The sequence below is a fragment of the Scophthalmus maximus genome, chromosome 8 (genome assembly GCF_022379125.1).
Source record: "Scophthalmus maximus strain ysfricsl-2021 chromosome 8, ASM2237912v1, whole genome shotgun sequence".
Classification (NCBI taxonomy): domain Eukaryota; kingdom Metazoa; phylum Chordata; class Actinopteri; order Pleuronectiformes; family Scophthalmidae; genus Scophthalmus; species Scophthalmus maximus.
The window spans coordinates 13,425,234-13,447,221 of NC_061522.1; the positions used below are offsets into that span (position 1 = coordinate 13,425,234).

General features: G+C 42.5%; 1 protein-coding gene across 2 annotated transcripts in view; it reads right to left on the minus strand.

Annotated features, from left to right (window-relative positions):
• Positions 1-2,084: 2,084 nt before the first annotated feature.
• Positions 2,085-21,988, minus strand: part of LOC118313119 (phospholipid phosphatase-related protein type 5-like) — a 34,569-nt gene continuing 14,665 nt past the window's right edge. Inside the window, exons 3-8 of one of the 2 annotated variants that reach the window (XM_035638389.2) lie at positions 18,182-18,370; positions 6,862-6,982; positions 6,217-6,467; positions 5,316-5,492; positions 4,650-4,780; positions 2,085-4,401 (exon numbers count right to left, since the gene is read on the minus strand). In XM_035638389.2, coding sequence (XP_035494282.1) covers positions 4,293-4,401; positions 4,650-4,780; positions 5,316-5,492; positions 6,217-6,467; positions 6,862-6,982; positions 18,182-18,370 — 978 coding nt within the window. In that variant the 3' untranslated portion in view covers positions 2,085-4,292. Of the gene's footprint in view, positions 4,402-4,633; positions 4,781-5,315; positions 5,493-6,216; positions 6,468-6,861; positions 6,983-18,181; positions 18,371-21,988 lie in introns of both variants that reach the window. The other variant, XM_035638390.2, reaches the window with a different exon arrangement.

The window sequence follows — 21,988 nt, forward strand, 5'->3', positions numbered from 1 at the left end:
TTACATTACATTTATTAGCTTGATGACTAATGCCTAATGTGGGCCAGCGGAGGTCTCGAGTGAAAAACATTTTTTTGAAATGCTCTTTTCTGGACAAGCATATTTTTACATTCCTAATGTGCCATTTGATTTCACAAACATTAAACCTGAATTTTCAAAGCTTCTCTCTCGGCCTGCCACTTCCTCAGTGGGGCACGGTGAACACTGCCACCCTGTGGCCACAGTTGCTTCAGACCATTTGTTCCTCCTGGTTGGTATCTGCAGTTTTTCAAGGAATAAATCAGTCCTGTCCCCTAATTTTAGACTGAGTCAGAGCAATTTGTACATACAAATTATATATACTACATTTTACTGCCACACTTGTATTGCTATTTCCCAGCTGACCATTGAGGGGTGGTACTTTAGCGTCACTGTGTCCCGGTTTTCGTGCAACACAACCATTCTAGTGTGTTTACATTGTCAATGTGACAAAATTAACGATACACAAAATGTCGACTTGATTTTGAAGTCAGCTATTGAGGGACACTATCCTCCCATGATGTTGTGTGCAAAAAAAAATTGTGGAGCTTCTCACAGCTGCACAAACTTAGTTTTCTCTTTTTTTCTCTTACTTTTTGTGTATAGTTCTCTTTAGTTCTACATAAAATAGTAACCTGCTAGGATAAAACAACTGTGGATTGGCCTTTTCTTGATAGATAGATAGATAGATAGATAAATAGATAGATAGATAGATAGATAGATAGATAGATACCTAAATGACAGTTACAATGAAAAGCAGCACACATATATAAACATAAAAATACACATGTATAAACTCTAAACATAAAAATACATATGTATAAACTCTAAAATATAAACAGGGAAATATGTAAAAGCAAACTGTAGTTGTGCAAAAGGGACTGACAAGAGTAAGTAACTGACTGACCACAATGGAGGTGAGTGTTCGGTCACCATCACCTCGCCTCTGCTATGAGGCGTTGAACAGTCCCATGGCCCGGGGGGACAAACGTTCTCCTCCGTCTGTCAGTGGAGCAGGACTGAGACAGTAGTCTGCTACTGAACGTACTGCTCTGCCTTGTGAAGGTGCTGTGCAGTGGGTGGTGGGTGTTGTCCATGTTTAGCGACCTACGCCCTTCTACTGTCCCGAGTGAGTCCAGCACCACGCCAAGCACAGAGCCGTCTTCCGTCACCGGCCTGTCCAGCTGCACAGCGCTCCCTCTTCTTAATGCTGCCCCTCCAGCACACCGCCGGGTAGAAAGAGGACGCTGGTGACAACAGGCTGGTACAGTAGAACGTAACCGTGAGTACTGCAGGAAGTAAAGACAGCCTGTGCGGCGTCAGTGTCGGCAGACCAGTCAAGTCTCTTGTCCAGTTGCAGCCCCAGGTATTTATCTATATCCTGACCAGCTCCACATTCACGCCATCGATGGAGACCGGTTCCAGAGGAAAGTCCACCACCATCTCCTTAGTCTTATAGAGCTGCCGGTGGTTTGACCTGCACCAGGTTACAAAATCCTCCAGCCCATTTTAACATGTAACAGTAAAAGCGCAGGTGTAAATACTGAAATTGTACTGATTTCTATTTAGCTTCTTCAGTTTCAGGGCCCTGGTATTGTGTTGGCTCACCTTCATATTGTCATGGCAGAACAAAGCCATTATTAATGTTATTAGTGATTCACAGGACGTGGATATCCCCACAATCGTCTCTTAGTTAGTTTCACATGAAGTTCTACAGTGATTTGTAATAACAGCATGAGATGGTGCAGGTATAAGGGCCAGGTGACGCCCAACCTGAACTAGTTTGGACATTGTTGTCTGACCACGTGAGAAATCAAAAGGGTTTATAGATGCTCCCGATGGTGACACTCAAAGGTGGAGCTGGCTTTCGTAGAGAGGGAGGAGACTTGATATAGTTCACATAAACACATATTCAAGCCACCTCTCATGGGAGAAATGTCTAGCACTGCGCTTGTTCAAATGTGAGAACTAGAACACAGCTAGCCAACCACGGTCCGATACGTACCAAGGTTTGGGAGCAAAAAAAAAATAAGAATAAAAAAAAATGTACGTGATTCAGGCAGCAGTGTGTGTTAACTGCAGTTTATTTTGGAAAATAAATACAAAACAAAGACATTTTAACATGAAAACAATATCATTCGGACACTTGTGTTGTTCTCTTGTCCCTTCGGTGGGTTTACAAAAAGATTCAGAATGAAAAGTTTAAATGTAGGTAATCTCCAAGCTATAATGAGCAGGTTCTGCAATAACAGGCATTGTTGGGACGCCTCGGCAGGGGTCCTGTGAAGGCCTGCAGCTACACACAAACACAAGTGTGTAATTATAGCAGCAGAAAACCGATTGCCAGATTAACAGTTACGCTGCCGTATATGTGTTCATCATAAACATACACACCGATCCCAATAAGCACACACACTCTCTCACACACACACACACACACGCACGCACGCACACACACGCACGCACGCACACACACACACACACACTTAATAAAACCATGGCAATGTCTTCTTTATATAACCCACTGTGTACTCTCCTATTAGTATAACCTATCTGTAGTGTCGTTTTGAACTGAGCAGAACCAAAGCAGAGCCACCACACACACCAGCTGCATGTTGTAAAGGTTTCACACACTTCTCCTCTTCGCTACATTCCTGCTTTAGATCAGGCAACTACTCATGTTCCCACAAGACAGCTCCAGGCAGCTTCACACAACTGTTCACACAATTTAAACATAATGAGAATGTGGTATATACTGTGTAAAGAAACCTATTTACTGTACAAAACTATACAAAAGTCACAGATCTCACCTCTCCATCACACACTGGTCTGTGCCACTGGATTTATAGTCAGCGTGAGGAAATCAAAGACAAACTGGCCAGGACAGATGCAGCCAACTGATGTGATTACCATCTTACATAACACATTTATTTTGGAAACAACATCTGCGTGAGATATAAATGTAAGTCACATCATTCTGGTGTCCTGTATTTATATAGAGGGAATATGGATGATAAGAAAAAAGAAGAGGGAGCATGACAGGGTGTAAGGGAATACGGGAGAATGTGAAATTTTAGGCACTGAAAAGTGAAAATTGCGTCAATTTAAAAGAAAATACTTCAATTGGAAATACACAAATTAATTAAGTTTTAATTAATTGATTAATTAATTAACTTAAAGTTAACAAGTTTACTCAATTGTTAACTTAAAGTTGAGCAAACTTAATTCATTTCAGTATTACCAAATTAAGTAAAAAGTTGGAAAGCAATTTTCCTTCTTCAGAGTGAAAACTAACACTGACACAAATTCCATGAGAACAGGTAGTAATTAAAAAATAAAACTTTCTAAATATTTCACAGCATGGACATAGAACTTACAGATATTTATAACACACACACACACACACACACACACACACACACACACACACACACACACACACGCCTGAATAGTAAGTAGCTAGAAAAAATGTTTGGAAAAGTTGTTGGAAATCCAGTTCAGTTCTCTACTGGGATGAATTAACTGAATGTCGTATTACAAACACAGCTCTGGTGTGTGTAAATCTCCCTTCTATCAATTCACACAATACAGAAAGAGGTCAAACCAACAGCTTCCCTAGACAAGTAAGATACAACACAGTTTACTGAACGCTAAATTGGTTCATCTGTGCTATGATTGCAAAAAGTTCTTTCCTCTTTGACAGAGGCTCTTTTAGTCCTTTATGACAGACAAATGACGACGGAGCCTGCTTTTTCATTTGATAGAGGTGTATCTTTCCCTCCAAATCCTGTCTTGTGTTTTCATTTTTTCCCCCTTTTATTGTCCTGAGTGTTAGAATACGGTCTTTTTTAGGACGATCCATTTGTGATTGGGATTTTCTTCCATCCCCAAATCCTCAGCTCTGCTGATTAAAAAAAAGAAGTTTTGATCAAGTGTTTCATCAAGTCACCGTTAGCCAACAGTCAAAGTCACTGTTGAGTCTTTGTGGAAACATGGGACAAGGGCGTAGGGCACAGTATTGCTTCGACACCTCTGGCTTTGGCAAGACTTTTATAGGGTCTTTCACAGCCGAAAGAAAAGGGGAGGCCCCCTCAGATGACAGAGTGGACAGAAGGACAGGTCTCCCTCTCGTAGCGGTCCTCACAGTTGCAGGTATCCACCGGGCTCGCCGTGTGCGGACCACCTTCACACCTGGGTTGATTTGACTCGACGGAGAGGATGATGTCTTCCTTTGGGGTGGGCGGGGCAGGGCGGGGGGCATTCATAGGGCAGGTCTACACTGCGCTGGTGAGGCAACGCCGCGAGGGGAGGAGCACATCGGGAGGGGCGGGGGACGGGATTGGCTGATGGTCATGTGATCTCAGAATACGGTAGCCCTGGAGCCTGACAGGAGCGAAGAGGAGAGACGGAAGTTTAAGGCGACATAAAGAGGGAGGGAGGGAAAGAGTAGAAAACATTTGAAAACACTTGGGAAGTCAAACAGTCAAATACATCTCCATAAACATTTAAATACAAGTATTTTTCTTTCAAAACCCCCTCAATTAAACAAATATATAGACAGCATCTTTTGATTTATTTTAATGATCTTGTCACTGTTCTGTTCCCCTCCCCTTACCTGGAGGCCACTTAACTTTTCGAGTGGACTCTCCACACGGGGCAGGCTGAGGAGGGGGAGCCCGACAGAGGGCTCTGGGCGCTGTGGAGGTGGAGGAGTCTGCCCCGCCATCTGGGTTGGCTGGAAATTGTTGATCACACATGACACCTGATGGAGAGCATATAGCAACGGGGGTTGAATAAAATGGGGGAAACGATTTAGGTCCACTGCTCTACAGAAACGAACGATTATGATTTCATGTCTGACACGCTCGCAGTGTGCATGGAAACAGATTCAGAAGAGGGCATTCACAGAACGACAGGCAGAGGCAGAGATAAGAGGAAGTGATAGAAAGAAGGAATTGTGGGAGGATTGCACTGAAATAAAGATTTAGTCTTCGGGATGAGCCACAAGCAGCCCTTTGATCTTTGGCGTTAGCACCGCTCCAAGAAGTTTTTCAGGAAAATTAACTTTGGCCAAAAGATCTTAAACTACATGAGACAATCCTTTTGCATTTTTCTCTCTTCTTCTTCTCTCCTTTTCCCCATTGTCTCTCTGTCCTTGTCCAACCATGTACTTCTATCTCCTCCTCCTCCCCTTCCTCCATATGATTTGATCCATGAAATTGTATACACCCCTTCATCCATCCGCCTTTCATCACCATTCACCATCCCTCTAGCACCTCCCTCCAGTCTCCTCTCACCAGGAAGGCAGCGATGGCCCCTCCAGTGACAAAGCCGGCCAGGACATCGTTCCAGTGGTTTCTGTGTTCGGTCACCCTCACCACCCCCACCAGCACGGCCAGAGAGAGCAGCACCAGGCAAAGGGTGGGCTTGGTCAGACGGGTCCCTTTGGTCCGGAACACCAGCGTCACATACATCTGCAGAAGACAGAAAAATAGAACTGACTTAAGAAATGTCAAAACCAGGGGTTGAATCCACAGGTCTTCAGTCGGCCTGCTGAGATCCACCAAACAGCCACAAGAGGTCGCACTCTGCACTGGTTTTCGAGCACAAAAAGAGGCACATGAGACAAAGTCATAAAACATTGCTGTGATTGGTTTGCTGCTACTACATAATTACAGAAACATGGCACTTCAATGGAAAAGACAACAATGGTGTTCAAAAACATTTATCCGTCGACTACAGTAAATGGTTCAACAAGAATATTAAGATGATAGAGTATTAAGATGATTTCTTCTCTGAGAAGCCTCACGCGCACACGTTGACCTGTCTATCCAAAGAACATGCAGAGGTAATTTGTGTTTACATGAGTTTATGATGATCACACATACACACAAAAGTAATTTCAAAGCCGATGTGTAAGCTATCATGAAGAGTCAAAACGTGGAATTCTCTCATTTTTGATTTATAAGGCTGTCCAGTTATCATTTGATCACCAAATTGGAGGATATGATCCTAGAGAGTAAAGTGTCATGTGTAATCTTGTGTCACTGTTCGTATTTAATGTGTACATGCCTTGAAAGATTGTTTATGCGGACCCGGACCTATAACAGATAAATCATTGAGAATGATTACATGTTGACAGAGCATTTCTATCTCAACCGGTGCACCTTCTCCACTGGCCTCAAGATGGTTTCTCACCACTGTGTAGATGGCTGAATAAAAGCTGAGAGCTGCGTCTTTGGAGGGGAAGGATTTGCGGGCGGACGCCACCACGTATGGGTTTCCTGTGCAGGCTCGGCGCTCAGTGATGTAATGCAGTGGAGACTGGCACCCCAGAGCTGTGTAGTTCGGCTTGCAGGCAGACAGGAAATGAGGCGTCTGGTTTCCTGTCACCACCTGACCAGCGTTAGCAAAGATGGTGGTGGTAAAGAGGCCGAAAGAGTAGACACCTGTGTGACAAAATGAGAAGTTTGAATATGTAAAAAAAAAAAGAAGTCGATCAGTAAGAGCTGTGAGAGTCACAAACGAGCAGTTGGATGGAAACTAAATTAGTAAACGGACTGCTGTCTGTGTGGGAGTGAAAGGCCAAACAGACGCAGCCTGTGCTCTCATATTTACTTCTTAACTTCAGTCAATCACTTCCAAGGTTCATAACCCTGATAAATACAGACAAGAGCTGCTGAAAAAGATCACAGAAGACAAAGCAAAAAATAAGACTCTTTCTGCCCAGTTCTAATATGCCACGCGGGTGCTGGTGTAAGTCTTCATGAGCCCTGGTCCCAGAGAACAGAGGCTCTATGAGTCAAAGTTAAGGAACAGCTGAAGTTCAGGATTATGACTGACCCAGAAAGCGTACGATCCTGCGGAGGAGAGGGTTGAAATAACAGCAGTCAGCGGTCACTATGGTCTTCTCCTGAGCTCCCTCTGTCTTCACAAAGAAACTGGTCACTTCTCCGATCAGAATCTGGGACAGGGAAAGACAGATAAAAACAGAAAGCTATAAAACTGAGGGGTTAAGGGCTGATCAGCTTCACTGGATAATCCGTCAGTTTGATACCATGCAGATAAAGTTATTGTTTCCCTCACCATTTAGCTGATTATGCTGCTTTGCTAAGCACGAAGACCTCCAATTTACTTTCATAGCTCTCGGTCTCTCATTCTTTCTGCACAACTTTAACTGAAGATCCGTAAAACCACGACTATACTTAGTTTGATTAATGATATCAGGCAGGGTTTACAACCTCATTAGTGAACGTTGGTTTCCGCCAGATATCATGAATTAAACACATCGTCCTTGAAATATCTGAAATGTATTATCTGATGTTGTAATCCACCCTGATCAGACTTTAATTCAAACCTCCATTAAAGTTGTGATACTTTGCACCTTTAAGAGCCCCAGGCCCCTGGCAGACTTTATGGAAGCAGTTTTCAGAGTTTAAAAACCAAATCCAAATCAGCAGGACATTGATCTCTCTTGACTGGAGATAAATGGACTAAACACCACATAACACAATCCTGGACAACATTACACAACTTGCATACTATACCAGTCTGATCAGTGGACACCTGCTGACAGAAGAATGGATAGATGTAGGCTTACCGACTCATACAATATACATGGCCCCGATGCCAGGAGCAGGGGACGCTGCTAATGCACTGAAGCTCACTGTGTGTGAGTGTGACAGATGAAGGCTGAGGTTTGCACTAGCGCTGATACTGTAACTCATATGTTTGGAGACATGACCGTGTATGTTCTGGAAAGAGGCTCTACGTTCTTTGAGACGTCAGCAACAGATGTGGGGTGCAACAGATGTGATGGCAATGTTATGCCCACCTTCTAGCATTTGCATTAATTCTCAGTAACACGTACAACATTTTTTGCCCTTTAAAAAGTCTTATGGGCTGGTGCATTGGACGTAAACTCTAAACTCTAAAGCACCAAAGAAAAAAAGAATGTGTACCCTGTTGCTCACGTGAGGGCGGCACGGTGGTGTGGTGGTTAGCACGTTCACCTCACCACACCTTCTTTGTGGAGTCTGCGGGTGCTCTTGCTTCCTCTCACAGTCCAAAGACATTGCAGATTGGGGTCAAGTTATTGAGAATCTCTAAAATGACCATAAGTGTGAATGTGAGAGTGAATGAGTGTTTTCTTCTGTTTGTTGGCCCTGAGATGAGCTGGCTTAAACACAGATTAAACTAAAACATGCAAAAGCTCTGCAAACTACCAAAGAAATCTCAAAAAGGAAATTTATTATTGTACATAACCGTCGCAATACATCCGCCTCGAGTTCTTCAGAAAATGTCACGTAAGACAAGACACTCACTTCTCTCATGGACCTGCCTGAATATCATCCTCACGAGGCGTACACACAATTTGACTGTGATTTATTTATGTGTGCAGGGAGGTTTGGGTGTAGGGTCAGCGGCAATTCACTCTCCCCAGAGCTGGAGCTGGTGGAGGTTTAGTGCCTTGCTGCAGGCACTTTGGCAGAGCTGGTGGGTGCCAGAGATTAGACAGCTGGATTAAATATAGCACATTCTTACCTCGAGGGTGTTTCACATTCACATCACCCACTGCCCATGATTTAAATAACTCCAAACTCCCACCAAAGGTACAACTGAATTCCATAAGAATCACCATATGGATGCGTATCAGATTGGATGTAAGTTAGTGTTACAGCAGACGGCGGCAGCAGCAGTGTTCATTATGCTGGCGCATTTGAGTTGTGTGTTGAAATTCCTACAAAAATGAGTATACAACAGTCAGTCAGTCAAATATGAATCTCTTGCTCGTCTCATACCCTAATGCAGGGGTAGGGAACCTGCGACGTCCAGGGTCTATGGAACCTGCGAGACAGTTTCATCCAGCCCATGAAGCAATTCAAAAATACAAAATAACAACGCAGAAATAGAAAGAAAAAAAAATAATCACATTACAGCAATGTATTTTTTCTGCGCAAATAACATAAAATAGTAGACGAACATGTCCTTCAGGGGGGCTGTGTGCACGCTCAGGGTGAAACACATGTAATCCAAACCTTATTATTACTTACATTTTTATGGATAATTTTCACTGCCATTATTAATCATTAACATCTATCATTTTAAGTCTATAGTGGTATGTCAACAAACTTTTTCTTCAGGCAACATACAGAGGTGTAAACACTATTAAATACTGAAAGGGGGTCTGACAACATAAACGCTTTTAAATTGTCTATTTCTGTGTTGTTGTTTTTTCAAAGATTTTGTTTTTTTTACAAAGATGAGAAAACTGATTCCTTGAAGGCAACATCAAGCCAAAGGAATCAACTTCAGAGAGACTGAGGGGCATGTGGGAACAGAGGTAATATATACAGTATATATTCTTATATAGAAGCTGCTGGTGGAGAGGAAGATTTTACATTCAAATGAATGAATTATTTCTGCTGTGACAGCATCACTGTTCATCACTCAACTTGTATCAAACGCAACGCTCCCGATAACAATATCGGACAACTGAAAGGACCTCTTACTTCTCCTCTGCCATGTTCTCTCCCTGCCCCACGCTGTGTGGGAAATTTCAGTCTACATCTCCACGGGGGAAACAGTCGCAATGTCCACTCGCTCAATTACTCTTTTCATCCTCTCCCAAGCTAATGTGTTCACATCGACATTCGATGGTGATGGGCTCCCACTGAGTTGTTATATGCTACATTTCTCCCTCAGTCATGCATTGAAAAGTATCTCCTGTCAATATTAATCCCCTTTCATACTGATCTCACTGAAAGGTTACCTCCCGCTGCTTTACTTCACCATAAAAGGTCTGTAATAGAAAGAAATCTAAAATGTATTGGGAGCACAGGGCTTTGATCAGAAGTTTCCTTGGTTCTCTCCAGCAGCTTGTACTTCAGATGTCTCGGTCTAGCAATCAATATTAATGTAAATAATACAAGAACAGTACAATATTTTGATCTTTTACCAAATGCCAGTGCAAGCTTGTCGATATTAAACAGATGTTCTTTTGGGTTATGTGGTTAATTTGATATTAGAATAGCACCTAAAAAAATCAAGTTTTATGGCTTCTGAGCACTTTAAATCATGATAAAACTCAATGAAAAACATAACAGATAGGATACCTATTATTTCTCCTTTAAAACAGAAACGTGTCAGTTGTAAGTATTTTCCTGGACAGGAGGATACAAGCTGAATGAGTGCAGTCGGACACAAACACTCACATCTGTTACAGGCATGACAAGGACATACACAAATTTTTATCACACTATATTTAATGCTTCACTAATCAATACGTTTATTTTAATAATGGCGCAAATGACTTTGTGTAATGTGAAAGATGTTATGTGAAATGTGAAACCCACCGAAAATTGCTACTCGAGAGTGAATATTGGCCTTAATATTCACCAGGTAGCCACAGGCATGACTTTGAATAAAAATTGCTGGTGTTCTGTATCTGATATCTGTTGGATATCAAAATAACCAAAGAAGGTTGACAAATGAATGGAAAGACCTGAAAATTAGTGGAGAAACAAGATGGGAAGTTTAAAGACGTTTTGATTTTGATTATAAAATATCAACATGCAAGACAAGGCGATGTGAAAGTTTGAAGAGAAATATGTTTTCCTAACTTCTAAATGCAGCGCTGTGTGAGTCCAAAGGGTTCCAGGTTTATACTCAACTAGAATCCAGTGGAACAAGTTGAATATCAGGGTTGGCAGCCAGTTATTTATGAGCAGATGTTGATTGCGTTCTGGAGGCAGTAGCTAAGTTTTTTTGGGGGGCTTATTTTTCAGTCTTATAGTCAGAGGGATGAAGAGAGATCTCAGAGGAGATGGTATGAATAAGATGCAGACAGACACAAACACAGAGAAAATAAGGGGGCGGAGAATGGGAAGAAAGACAGAAAATGGAGGAGTTGATGAAAATGACAAAATAAAGAAAATCGGAAAAAAAACAGGAATGACTGAATGATGACACAAACTTTTGTTTGTCAGTGCACGTTTTTGTGAAGGAGAAAACAAATGTTGTTACCGTGGAGGCCGTTAGGGGAGCAACGTTGGAGTTTCTCAAGTGCAACCTTTTGACTATTTAGACAAGTCGAAAGGGAATCTGTTGCACTAGCGGCGTACAGAGAAGAGCACACGTGTGTTTGTCAGAGACCGATGCAGAAACCCCGGAGGCTGAGTGGGTCATAATTGGTTTACTCTGAGTTTCTACCGAGTGTGACATGGTGACTGTTCTTTTGCATTTGTGAGCGTGTCACACAAACATTACGTGTGTGTGTGTGTGTTATTGTTTCTGTGTAAAGAAGCTATGGAAACACAGACATTTTCACCGTCTTTGAACAGCATAATAAACACCACGGTCTATAAATAAAAACGGCAATCAGAACAGGAGCGAGCGTTGCAGCGTTAAATTACAGTTTGACGTTAAAAACATATAAAAAGCAACTGAAGCTTGAGGGGGAGTTTTTTACATTCACGGTTATGTAGCCGTGCAGTTTTTTTAATAATGTGTAATGAAACTAAATTCAAGATACGCATTCCCACCATTGACTGGTATACAGTGGATCACACCCGGTTCAGTGTTTGATGGCTAATCTGTGTGTGTTATTTACCTGCGATGCGTGTTTCAGTGGATTTCCTCTACACTCCACCTTTTAGAATACTGAGAGCGGCTCTTTGTCGTGGAAAGAAACAGAAAAAAACTTCACGAGTCTACATAAAGCTTTTGCAAATATCACATGACATCTGTTGATATTGCAATCCATGCGCTCTGCTTTCAAACACACACACACACACACGCACATGCACACAGTCTATTTACACACAGGTAATGGTAACCATGACAATTTAGCTGCTTCAGCTTCATCATCACCCACACTCTCTTCATCCATCTCATCTCCTCTCTGTCTCACCCTGATTTTAGTCTGTGTTTGGTAAAAGGGTGGGAAGCTTTTCCAGCTCTCTGTGGAGGAGAAAGGCTATCAGAAATATTTCTAGATATTTTAACTCTCTCTTTCTCCCCAGTCCTCATTTAAATACCAATAGGTTTTAAAGGTGATTCGAGGTTTGACCCTGTTCTTCGCTTCTTCCAACTTCCTTTTTTTCCTCAAGTCTCTCCCTCTCTGTCCTTCTGTTTCCTCATCTCAATCACTCTTTATCTTCACCTCCTCATATTTTTCGTGCCCCCCTGTCAGCTTTTTCTACTTCCCGTTATGAAGACACAGAGGGATTGGTGGATCAGTGAGGGGCGAGATCTTGCACCCACCAGAGTTAGTGTGTATGGCTGGCTTAGGGTTCTCATCCATGGGATGAGCACGTCTTAGAGGCCATCACAGTGGGAACAGATAGCTGGTCAGGCATATCGACATGAGGCTACACGGGTTGCTGTTTTCATCCAAGTGTGACTGGCAGTGGCAGGATAAAGCTGTGATTATCCCTCATTATCCCTGTCCCCCCCCCCCACGGCTCTGTCTCATAAGCACGGCTGCTGACGCACTCATCTGTCAGCCTTCCTCTCTCTACCTCTCTCTTTTGAACACACAGAGGAAGAAGAGACATGGATAGGCCAGAGACAGACGGATTGTGATGGTAACCCACTAAACCGATTACAAAATCCAATGGGGTATTTTTGTGAGAATAGGTATCAAATTAGCTTTCAAAATAAGGATAATAATATTGCAGTAATGCCAGCAATCATGGCGAGTCTCATTCGAGAATCTCAACTTCTCTCCATGTGACATGAAAACAAGAGAAACTTAAAACCTGCCGGTCTGTCTATTGTGCTTCGTCCTTAGCGGCAAGTTGGTGTCCTTCTGTCCTTTGCCCGCCTGTTAAGACATTTCCCTGCCTACAGCACCATGGGTCTAAGTTTTGTTTTAATCCCACCAATCCACATTAGGGTCGAGTCATCGGGTTAACCTGCAACATGCTTGTTTAGGTGAACTTTCAACCCATAATTACCTATTTTCATAAGTAAACACCGTTTGTGTAACATGGTGTAACATCCAAATGAAAATCAAACCAGGTTTTGTAGACCTATTGGATGAAGGAAGAATAATTCTAGCAAATCCAGATCCAAAAGGCATATTTAATGAATAAGTTACAGAAGCCCAAGAGATATATATATATATGCTCCTGAAGCAAAGATCTTTCGGGGAAATTTGGATCTTTGGCTTTACCTACATGTAAAAGTTGAACTGCATTTATAGATTTTAAATGTGTGTCTTTCTCCTCTCTCATACATCCTTCCTGAAGAGGAAGTTAACATGGGAACTGATCTCCAATCAGTCCATTGTTTCGGACAATGAGAGAAAGAAGGAAAAGTTTTACCGTGATAACGCCTACATCTTTTCTTCCTCTCAATGGTTCTTCCCAATCCCATTTTATGTGTCATTTGTGACTCCATTATTCATGAAGGTTTGTCCTGGGGCTTAACAATATGCAAACTTCTGGCCAATTTGCATACGGGCATGGGGCTGTTATGAGTGTGTAAGGATCTGTGCTTGTGTGGATGAACCCCTGCATGTGAAAAAAAATAATAAACAAGACTGATGACAATTGCAATCATCTCCAGAATGTCAGATGTGAAAAGATGATTGTACGAATCAACGGTAAAGATGCTTACTTCAGCCACACTGTGTGTGTGTGTGTGTGTGCTTGTGCGTTGGTGTGTGTGTGTGTGTGTGTGTGTGTGTGTGTGTGTGTGTGTGCTTGTGCGTTGGTGTGTGTGTGTGTGTGTATGTGTGTGTGTGAGTGTGTGTGTGTGTGTGTGTGTGTGCTTGTGCGTTGGTGTGTGTGTGTGTGTGTGTGCTTATGTGTTGGTGTGTATGTGTGTGTGTGTTGGTGCATGCGTGTGTGTGTGTGTGTATGTGTGTGTGAAGAAGATATCGGCTTGGGAAAGATGAAATTTGATTTAAATAACATAAAAAGTAAATATATATAATTGAGGAGAAAAAAAATGGAAAAGAGAACAGGAAAAGCCTTGATATTCTGAACAACATAATTTGCTAAACATTAGCATAAGAATGGACCAGTCACGGAGCATGACGGGAGCCATCTTGACACAGGGGGACCTGTGGCAGGGTCTCACGGCCTACCACCAGCTGAATCATGCGTCTACCTTAAAATACCTTTCCAAGGAGTAGAGAAAAAACGAAAAAACGTTGACATCCAGGTGTTAAGACAGAAAGTAAAAAACCTGTCTCTGGCTACCTGTGGATTTGACATTTCCATCTTATTAACTGAAATCAATCAAGAAGATTGGATTGCATGACACTGCTTCATTTGAACCACAGCAGGGAAGGTGGGCTTGTGGTTAGAGAAAGAGGAAAAATCCAAAGTGACAGAGCCTTTATAACAGCTAAATTTAGATTTAAAAAAAAAAAAAAAGTATTTCAATGAAATTCCCCCGCTCAGCAGAGGGGAGGAAGGAGGGGGAGTTCGAATTCGGTGAACTTTACTTTACTTTGAGAATCCAAACCTTTTACTTATAGCAAGTGTGTTGATCTTTGAAAGGAACAGAGAGAACTGCCGAGTTCAGAGTGGAGGATTATATAAAACCCTGCTCTGCAGAATTAGAAGCAATACAACCTTCCACTTCGGTTTCACTATCAGTTTTACCATAAAGGAAATTAACCACAACCACTGGCAGACCCGCATGTACAGTAGTCATTACACCAACAAGCAACCTGCTATTTAGACTGCTATTCAATGTAGTAATACTTTGGCATTTTCTCTGTATTTTGTGAGTTGAGTTATTTTTTTTAAAGAAAAATATTGTTTACCAAAATGCCTCACCCAGAACAAGCGTTATTTATTTAAATTCTGTCTCAAAACAAAACATGTTGTTGCTGATCAGCCTGAAGCAGTTGTTAGGGGAGAATCTTTTAATTCTGCTTCTTCGCCTGGATTTGTACGTGTAATTGTTAAAATTTGGCAAAGCAGCATCTCCACTCTTATCAACAACATAATATTTTGCAAGGTAAAAAATGTTTTTTCTGCTCCCAAACTCCATTAGCAGCTCTTGCAATATCTCCAAATGTCAGCTATGTTTGGCCATTTATAGGTGGAGGAAAAGAAAAACCTGACCTTAAGGTCATCCTGACCTTTGACCTTAGCCTCCTACATTTACTCCTCTTCAACCCTGACTTTTGACCGTCATCTCTTTACCAAATTAACTATTAAAATGTCCAACCATGAATTGGCTTTGACCACGTCGACCATCTGTTTCTCAAGATACGAGAGCAACAACAGCACAATGCAGTATATTGTGCATCGAGAGCTCTCACTTAATAAACTCTGACTTGACTGGATTATATGGTCTGTCTCCATGGTTTGCCTCAATCCCCATCCCTCTGTCATATGGAACTGTATTATGCATGAAGGCTCTTCCCAAGGTTTAACGGACAGCAGCAAACGAACTTGGATCAGCGAGCAGCAAACCAAATGGCATCGGACAGCCCCCCCCCCCCCCCCCCCCCCCCCCCCCCCCCCCCCCTGCCTCGAGCTCCGTCCTTTAGCCGCTCTAGGTCTTCTTCTTGGGTTTTTGTTTCTTCTTTTTTCCTCTCCGATAGCTCTATCTCTTGTGTTTCCCTCGTTCTCTCGCTGTGTCATGTTTCAACTCTCACTGTCTCTCCCATCATAAAGAGCGCCTTCAGTTTGCCTTCCGTCGACTGTTTGAGAGGCTTATATTTAGCAGCATTAGAACAAAGCTCTCCAGGGCCAAAGTTTTGGCATTATGCTTCTGACCCACATACAATAAGGTGGGAAATGAATTCAAAATATAAATCATTCACGGCCACATATCCTCTTGTTTGTACTTACAAGTGTCGGTGAGGCACAGTTTGAGTCTCCACGTGCTGTAATGGCTCACACTCGGAGACATGCATTTTAAGCCTAGAATTACCATTTGGTCACAGTTTAACTGTGTTTACTGATGGGAGTGATTGTAGTGTGCAATCAGCATGCACATACGGTCTCCATGATACACACACACACACACACACACACACACATTTTGACTCCCACTTGCAGTCACAGAACCTGTTTTCAGGGGTGTTAAAGGAAAAGATGTGCGCCATCATCCACCCACACACTTACCTTCACTGATGCTCTGAAACTTACAGCATTTTTGCCAAGCACCACACAAGTGCCTCTACTTCATTCACCCTCTCACTTCCGCTCTCTTTGCCAAGCGCACACACACACGCACACACACACACACACACACACACGCACACGCACACACACACACACACACACACACACACACACACACACACACACACACACACACACACACACACACACACACAAGGACAGTGAAGCAAATCATTTTGGGGAAAGGAGGTTGAAAGGAGGCGAAGTAGAGTGGAAACAGAGGAGCGATGATTAAAAAACAAAAGCCTGACAGAAAGAGATAAGAGGGAGGCAAAGCCATGATGAAGGCGTTCAGAGACTAGTCAGAAGGAAACAGCAGACTCAGCAATGGGAAATGATATAGTGATTGACGGAATAACAGGTAGAAGTTGAAGGAAAAAAAAATAACTCCAGTCCAAAAAGTGAGAAGAGGAGGAGAGACTTTCTAACTATGATAGATTTTCAACAATCTATCATAGTTGTTCAACTCAAAATAAAGTCACTTAGCCACTGCCAGACCTTTTGACTGTATTCCACTACCTTCTTCAGGAGATGAATCTTGCTCTTGTGTGATCAAATGACCGAAGAACCAGTCATGTCATTATACAAGGAGACAGCAGGAAAGAAAAGGGTCTGGGGGAAAAAATTAGAGCAACCTGTGGAGCTTCTTTTATGTTCAAAAATCATTTCTTATCCGTCTCACCCACACAGACACAATCCACACACACAGAGTCGATATAAGTTGGGTGTCAGTCGAAAAACTCGTCTATTTTCAATTGTGATTTAAAGTCTGAGGAAAATTTGGAGAGACGTGAGATGAATATCTGTGTTTTCATTGTCTGAACAGAGGCTCGTGGGATGAAGCAGTATCTTGGAGAGAGAAAGAACACAGATGCTCTGACTTTCAAAAAAGCCGCTTCGCACTCCAGGCAAAATCACGCCACTTCGCTTCCCACTCTGCACAGCTCACATACCCTGACGCCCGCAGCATTCATCCATTAACACACAATGAACACATACAAATTGCACCTGTGCATCTTTTATATGTGGTTCGGATTTAAAAAAGGTCATTTTGCATTGTGCATCTCTTAAGCACAAACTGTCTTTGATAAAATAATAAAAAAAGGGGAATTGAGGGAATGCCGTTGTACTGTTTATACAGTAACTGACCCAGGACTGCTTGTAACTGTGCCTGCGTTTGTGTGTGTGTGTGTGTGTGTGTGTGTGTGTGTGTGTGTGTGAGTGTTTGCAGCTCAGCGGCATCCATGTAGTGATGCCACTTAACTGTAGGACATGAAAGAGACAAGCCCTGGAAGACAAGTCAGGCCGCCACAGAGATGAGGAGCGATGATGAGGATGTGAAGCTGTATTTCATTATTAATAATATCCCACTGTACCGACAAGAAAGTGGCCGCTGCGATGGAAGTCGATATATTCCACACTAATGACGACAATTACTGAAGTAGTGCCAGTGAGAATGTATGAGTTACTACAATGAATGGCAAAAATAAAGACTGCCGAGAATCCATGACCTACAAATTGCAATGCAATTCTGTATCGACGCTTAATTATTAAAGATGCATCAATATGCATTTGTAAGTTTTGGATGGAAATGATGAAACTGTGCACAAAGACGCGGAGCCGCTCACAGCTGATGTTGTGCCCTGTTTTTTCTGCCGTGCAGCCTTGAAATAGGGACAGACTCTCTGAACACTGTAGCTACCTCGGACTGCTCTGTAGAGGACAAATATAGTGCTCGTTGCCATGGTTATGACAGCGAACGCATCCACGAAAACAGAGCAGTGAGACCACGAGGATGCACACCTACACATCTCCCCCTTCTTTCACTCCACAAACACCACGTGTAGATGAGGAGGAACTCTGTGTGAGTGTGTGATTGTGCGTGCATGCATGTAGGTCGTGTCTGTTCCTGTGAGGTGCGAGCGAGTGTGTCCGTGATGAGCACCTGTGGAAGTATCTTTTTTTCTTTTCTTTATCTTTTCAATACAAGTTAAACAGAGACTCACCGTCACAGTGGGGATGGCGGTGACAAGCGAGTAGACAAGGACGGGTGGCGCCTTGCTGTTGTCCTCTGGTCCTAGGTAGGGCTTGGAGTAGGCTTTGTCGAAACAGAAGAAGCCCTGGATGTGCACGGGGAACGTGTCCGTGTACTCGAAGTAGTACGCCAGAAGAACGGTCCCTGCCATGATGACCAGCTGGAAATAAAACATATTGGTTCCAGCTTTAGGATTTTTATCCACGGGAGTGTGTAGGAGTTGAGACAGCGGGAGAGAAAGAAGGGGAAAATATCGTCACGGGTAAAAGCAGAAAAGAAAAAAAAAAGAGGAGATATTTTTTTCCTTCACAGAGCAAAATGATGGATGCTTCCGTAATGTGTAAAATGAATCAAGTGTGCGAGGAGAGATAGTGAGGGAAGAGAATAAGAGAGAGAGGGAGGGAGGGAGGGAGGGAGGGAAGTAGAGATAGAGATGGAGGGAGACAAATGGGGAGAAAGACAGATATGGGGGGGGGTAGAGAGCAATGACAGAGATACAGCATGAGGGAGAGAGATCCCTTCAGCGGTGTCAGTATGCACAGTGGGAGGGTAAAGAACCAAACAGATCACAGAAAATAACGCTGTGTGGAGGAAAAAAGGAAGAACTGAACAAGGACGAGAGAGAGAGAGAGAGAGAGAGAGAGGGGGATGAGAGACACTTATGGGGTGAAAAAGAGCAGATTGGGGGAGAACAAGAGGAGGCAAGAAGGAGAGAAATGACATCACTAAGAAGAGGCAGGGGAAGAGGGACGTATATTATTATACATATTATACATGTGTGACTCTCCGCATAACTCGGGTTAGAACTATTCTCTGCCATTTAATTGTAGCTGCATGCAAAGCGCAAGTCATGAAGCATAAAATATAACCTTCATTGCTGTTAAAAAATTAAATAGCAAAGATACATTGGATATTCATGATAGATTGTGTGTGAGAGAGAGAGAGGGGTTGAGAGTAAGAGAGGGAAGGGGGGTGATAAATATAGAAAACATCAGAAAAAAAAGCTATGTCATTCTGCACAAATGAGACAGATGCACAAGTACTAATTATTCATTTATGTCCTATTGAACAGCACTCTGGCTCCTTTGTCCAATTCTCGACACAGAAAAAACAACGCATTTTCATCTGCACAGTAAGCTTCTCTGCATCAGCATGAGAGAACTGGTTTTACTTTTGGGTTCATTTTCATAATAGAAACTAATGAGAATCACGCAGTTCTTCATGATGTGACTCCATTCAAATTTTCCCAGTATTTTATTGTAATTCCAAAGTTGAGACTTTTACAGACTCTAGACTCGTCTCAACAGTCAGAAGCCTGCTGACTGAATATGAGACAACTCCAACGAGAGGATAGGAATCAAAACATGATGGTGGAGAGGTGTTTTTAGGTTTAAACTATGGTGGGTAAAGCATTTTACTTTTTGCTTTTCTTTATTTCAATTATTTTTTTTTTGGGGGGGGGGGGGGGGGGGGGGGCTCAAGGAAGAACCCATTACATTTTGGAGTCGATACGGATAAATCGGCGAATTCAGGTTTGGTTTATTTTTTCCTTTCTTTTACATGGAGATATAGGGCGTTAGCCTTGGCAGAGGTATTCTAGTTCTAAAGGAGGTATCAATTCTGACAAATGTCCATACAATCTCCAAAGGAGATGAACTAGAACTGCTGTTAGACTTGAATGTAATGTAGTGTAGACTGTAGCTTGAACTAACGACAACGATAGTTTTAGAGCTTTCTATCTATTTTTTCTGTAACTTGGACTTAAATACGAGGTTCTTTTGAGGAAACTATCAAGGATTCTGAAGGAGATAATGTGTTACTGTGCTGTCATATCGGAGTGATATGATGTTCATCTAAGTAATGTGATGTTATCAAGTTATTTCTAATATGATTTATTTATATAGAATCTATTGCACTGAACAGGACAAGTCTCAGTGGCAGATGGCAGAAGTGACAAACCACTGAGAAAACCTCCTGCAACATGTTTATCCTCTTCAGCAAAATGACAGAGGATCCACTTGGTCTAATACCACAGGGAGGGGAGCTGGAGACATGGTTCACATAACTCAGCTTTATTACAATCTGAAGAGTGATGATGAACAAGGGAGAGAGGGAGTGACCTAATTCAAACTCCTTGCATTACATGCTCCGCTCCACTCGCAGATCTGCAGTTGTGCAAGTTTCCTTCACAGCTGATGAAATTTCACGGATGATTCCCTGGACAAATAGCAAAAATCAAATAATTGATGTGCACGCTCCCGTGGCAATGCACAAAATGTATCGACTTCAATCTGTTCGTGTAAGACGTTGTCCTCTCTGCACTCAGGGTCCCCGACCAGGGCAGACACATAATGGAGGGACAATGTATTCAGAGACACGCCCCGAGGCCCTTAGAAGCAAAATCATGAGCAGACATGAAGACACACACGCACATAATTTACAGTATACACACGTTTGCAAATCATGCAAACACCTCCAGCTTGTCGTTTATATATAGTCCAAGAATATCAGGCAGCTTGTATGTCCATGTTTGTTTCCATCTACACAGGCTCTGTGTTTGACTGTGTGGGTGTCCGAGTGTGTTTCTGTGTGCTGAGGGTGTTTTAGTATGTCTGCAAGCATGTGGGTGCGTTCCCATGTCTGAGAAAGGAACTCTGACACGGGCACTCTGTGGTGAGCATTTCTCCCCATCATCCGTTCCTCTCCTCTTGCCGAGCTACAGAAGGCTTGGGGGAGGCTGCGAGGGAGGGAGGTGTAGCGAGGTGGGAGGAAGAGAGCGAGGGAGATCCACGAGCACCCATCAAAGTTTTAGCACACATTTGAAGACAACTGCAGAGATCCTCCTTGGGAGGTTTTGCATGTCATCTTGCATCTACACTACAAAAATTAAAAACGACTGTGCCTGTTGACTGTACTGTCAGTCTGAGAGATCTAACAACCGTATCTGCCGAACAATACATGAGAAGACACAAAGACTTTCTGTTCATTATGGGACAAGATTAGGAACATATCTTTTTTTTTTTTTTACCAGTATGACCAAAATACAAAAGTTCCAGTGAACACACGGGCACCTAATATCTCGTTATTACAAACGGGAAATACAGTCTCCGACTTGAACAAATGCTCAAGTATGGAATCTGTGCCTTCCCGTACACATGAAAAAATAACCAACCTCCCGTGAGCTCTGCGGCCACCAGTTTCTCTAAATATTCATAAAGGTCAACGCAACTTCAAGTTGATGGTTTCTAATTAATACAGAGAAACATCCTGCACAAGTCACCTTGAAATATTAATTTACATAAAGATGATTCCTAAAGCATCTCATGCACATACAGTGTGAAACTACTAACAAACCGACGCTGCGTGGAGGGTCCAGAGAGGTCGACATCATTCTGTCACCATAGCCATCTCTTAGAGACGTTCACTCACGGTCATCTCACAGTAGTTTATTAATCACAAATTACACTTGCTTTGAAATTCACACAAAACTATTTCTCATCACCGGTGCAAATGATTTCCTGTCTTTTTGTTCCCAGAGGCACCTGCTCTTGCACCTTTTGATTCAAATCCATGACACGCGAAATCTATCTATAAGTGATTCCTTTTTTAGGGATTTCCGTATTATCAAGGTAGGAATGCAAAAGAGGTTTTTAGGAATCTTCAGGAGCAGTGTATCTGTGGGAGAGAAGGAATCCCTTTGCTGTGGACTTTGGTCGTTGTAACTTCGTGGCACACAAATGAAAGGTAAAACAGGAGAAAGCATAATATATTTTACCTA